At 38.9% G+C, this 3,795-nt stretch overlaps 1 protein-coding gene across 1 annotated transcript; it reads left to right on the top strand.

The window, feature by feature from the left end:
- Positions 1-1,024: 1,024 nt before the first annotated feature.
- LOC308639857 (dnaJ homolog subfamily A member 1-like) lies at positions 1,025-3,355 on the top strand. The gene has a single exon (XM_081278183.1). The coding sequence runs from the start codon at positions 1,646-1,648 to the stop codon at positions 2,333-2,335; it is 690 nt and encodes a 229-aa protein (XP_081134309.1). The 5' UTR covers positions 1,025-1,645; the 3' UTR covers positions 2,336-3,355.
- The last annotated feature ends 440 nt before the right edge of the window (positions 3,356-3,795 follow it).

A 3,795-nucleotide genomic window follows, 5' to 3' on the forward strand; every position in this document is an offset into this window, starting at 1 on the left:
CCTCGGATCCTAGGGAAAAGGCACACCCCAGGCAGGGCCCAGTTTCTACTGTAACCATGCCTCCAAGTTGGCTTCCACAGTCCTGATATATTTTATAGTTATAGGTGAACACAATACCTTTATTTTTATAGGTTCTTAGGATCGAACCCAGTGCTTCACATGCGTCAGGCAAGTGCTCTTCTACTGAGCCACAACCCCAGCCTCCCCCCACAATATACTCTTAAATGCTGTATTTCGGAGTTCATTTACATTCATGAAATGCATCCCTGGTTCTTTGTATGAGCTAGACTGCTAACAGGTGTATATTACACGTCTACTGAATATTTGACACTGTAAGAGTGAAGATATAAAGATGTTATACATTTTTATTTTATCTTCATACAACTAGTTTGCTGAATTCATTATGTTTCATTTATAAAATGTACTGATTATTTCTTGCAATTTCCCTATTACTGAGTACAGAGATCCCTGTACTAATTGCTAGACTTATACTATGGCCTGCCTCTGTACTTTTTTTTTTGCAAGGGAGGGTACTAGCAATTGAACCCTGGGGTGCTTTTCTACTTTCTACTGAAGTATATCTCCAGTCTTTCTTTCTTTCTTTCTTTCTTTCTTTCTTTCTTTCTTTCTTTCTTTCTTTCTTTCTTTCTTTCTTCCTTTCTCTTTTTCTCTCCTTATTTTCTTATTTTTCTTTTTGTTTTGAGACTGGGTAACTTTAAGTTGCTTAGGGTCTCCCTAAGTTGCTATGGCTGACCTTGAACCTGTGATCCTCCTGCCTCGGCCTCCTGAGTTGCTGGGTTTACAGGTATGTACTTTCTCATTTTTTCGATTGTCTGTACTTTTTAAATTGGTCTTTGGGCAAGTTTTAACCTCTCAGTTTTGGTTAATTAAATTGTAAAAATAGGGATATCATTGGGTTTTCCTCACTTGTAGGGTTATTACCTTACTAATTAGATATATCTAAGCACTTTGAGGTATATTTGTTAGGAGTCAGTTATTTGTTATAAAGGACCACAGAGGGCGGAACTTTCCAGAACGCTCGGTGAGAGGCGGAGGAGCAGCGGCTGCCCGGGCTGCACACAGTTACGCGCTCCTTCCCACTCCCTCACAACGGCCCCAGCCCGCTCACCGGCTGTAGAAAATGGTGAAAGAAACCACTTACTATGATGTTTTGGGGGTCAAACCCAATGCCACCCAGGAAGAATTAAAAAAGGCTTACAGAAAACTGGCTTTGAAGTACCACCCTGATAAGAATCCAAATGAAGGTGAAAAGTTTAAACAGATTTCTCAAGCTTATGAAGTTCTCTCTGATGCCAAGAAAAGGGAATTATATGACAAAGGAGGAGAACAGGCAATTAAGGAGGGTGGAGCAGGTGGTGGTTTTGGCTCCCCCATGGACATCTTTGATATGTTTTTTGGAGGAGGAGGAAGGATGCAGAGAGAAAGGAGAGGTAAAAACGTTGTGCACCAGCTCTCAGTAACATTAGAAGACTTATATAATGGTGCAACAAGAAAACTGGCTCTGCAAAAGAATGTGATTTGTGACAAATGTGAAGGCCGAGGTGGTAAGAAAGGAGCAGTAGAGTGCTGTCCCAACTGCCGAGGTACTGGAATGCAAATAAGAATTCATCAGATATGACCTGGAATGGTTCAGCAAATTCAGTCTGTGTGCATGGAGTGCCAGGGCCATGGGGAACGGATCAGTCCTAAAGATAGATGTAAAAGCTGCAATGGAAGGAAGATAGTTCGAGAGAAGAAGATTCTGGAAGTTCATATTGACAAAGGCATGAAAGATGGACAGAAGTTAACATTCCATGGTGAAGGAGACCAAGAGCCAGGACTGGAACCAGGAGATATTATCATTGTATTAGATCAGAAGGACCATGCTGTTTTTACTCGACGAGGAGAAGACCTTTTCATGTGTATGGACATACAGCTGGTGGAAGCATTATGTGGCTTCCAGAAGCCAATATCTACTCTTGATAATCGAACCATAGTCATCACCTCTCATCCAGGTCAGATTGTCAAGCATGGAGATATAAAGTGTGTGCTAAATGAAGGTATGCCAATTTATCGTAGACCATATGAAAAGGGTCGCCTAATCATCGAGTTTAAGGTAAACTTTCCTGAAAATGGCTTTCTGTCTTCTGACAAACTCTCTTTGCTGGAAAAACTCCTACCTGAGAGGAAGGAAGTGGAAGAGACTGATGAAATGGATCAGGTAGAACTGGTGGACTTTGATCCAAATCAGGAAAGACGGCGCCATTATAATGGAGAAGCATATGAGGATGATGAACATCATCCCAGAGGTGGTGTTCAGTGTCAAACCTCTTAATGGGGCCAGTGAATAACACTCACTGCAGGCATTTTATATGCAGTAGTGAATGAGTGAAGGACTATAATCATAATATGCTCATTACTTGCTATTGTTTTTGTTTTAATATTCAATTATAGTAGTGTTTTAAAAGTTAAATGAAGAATAAACGCAAATATAAAAGCTCTGACTTTGCCCTGTATGTATGATGACTTCAGTGTGCAAGAAGTTGTTTAATACCTGTAAAGACTACTTTTAAAAAAGTTCCCCTAGCATCTGTTAGGCCATACCTTGTAATTGATTTCAGCTGTGTATGTGGACAAACTTAGAAATACTAGGTATATGTGTTGATTTCAGTGTATGACCCTTCATTGTTAAGCTATAAAATTAAAACTCTGTATTTAACTTGCAATCAGAAAAAGAAAACTTAATTTGTAGAGGAGTGTTGGTCTGTCTAGTCATTTGTATTAAGTGGGACTCTTGTGATGACTCTGCATTCTATTGCCTCAACTTACTTGAAGGTGACATAATGTATAATTTTGCTTCTGGTATCAGTGAAAGAAATGATACCTTTCAAAAGATGGGGTTTATCATTATATGCTGCTTCTTAAGGGCTTGCACTTGTAGAATTGCATTCCCTTCTATTGTGCCATCTTTTAAAAAATATATATATACATACACATATATACAAAATTGTGTTGACCAGTCCTGGTTACATTTTTCCCTTCTCTTTGGACCATGGTAAGCCCTGGTAGTGAAATCCAGAGCTGGATAACATAGAAATTAAAATGAAGAGACCTATACATGGAAAAGTAGTTTGCATGTATAATATAGGAAGGTGTTCCTTAGGTATGTTACAGACTTAAACCATTTGACTTATGCTCCAAAGTAACTGTAATTTGATGTTGGTAGTCTAGCAAATATGATGAATAGCTTTAACTGTATGTTTAAAAGTCATCATATGTTCACATGCTTAAATCTGGATATCAGAATTTAAGCAATTCTTGAAATGTATGAATGTCTCCTTAATATACTGATTACAAAGCAAAAAAAAAAAAAAATAAAGGACCACAGAGACTCTTGGAAAAGAACCTCTAAGAATTCAGGCACATGAACGTAATATAGGACTAACGCCTGGAAGGTGTGGTAAAAGAAATATCAGAGCCCAAAGGAAAAGGACATTAGGAGCACTATTGGGTTAAGCAGCAGGCCATAATATCCTATATTGGATTTTTAGGGCTCTTGTGTGGCACATGCCACATCAACAAGAGCTTTGTTGGAAAGAAGTTGGTTCTGTTATACTTAGATTAGCAGAGGTGCCTGGGAACAGGCTTCTGCTTCACAGAAGAGGCTGAGTATAAAGAAGCATGTAGAAGCCTGATCACTGAGGACCTTATATAAAAAGATTGACTGTATGTCCCAGCCTGCCAGAGATAACTTCAATATACACTTTTAGTTTTAATGTAATTATTAAGGCTGTA

The sequence above is a fragment of the Spermophilus citellus genome (assembly GCF_964194105.1).
Source record: "Spermophilus citellus genome assembly, chromosome: X".
Lineage (NCBI taxonomy): Eukaryota > Metazoa > Chordata > Mammalia > Rodentia > Sciuridae > Spermophilus > Spermophilus citellus.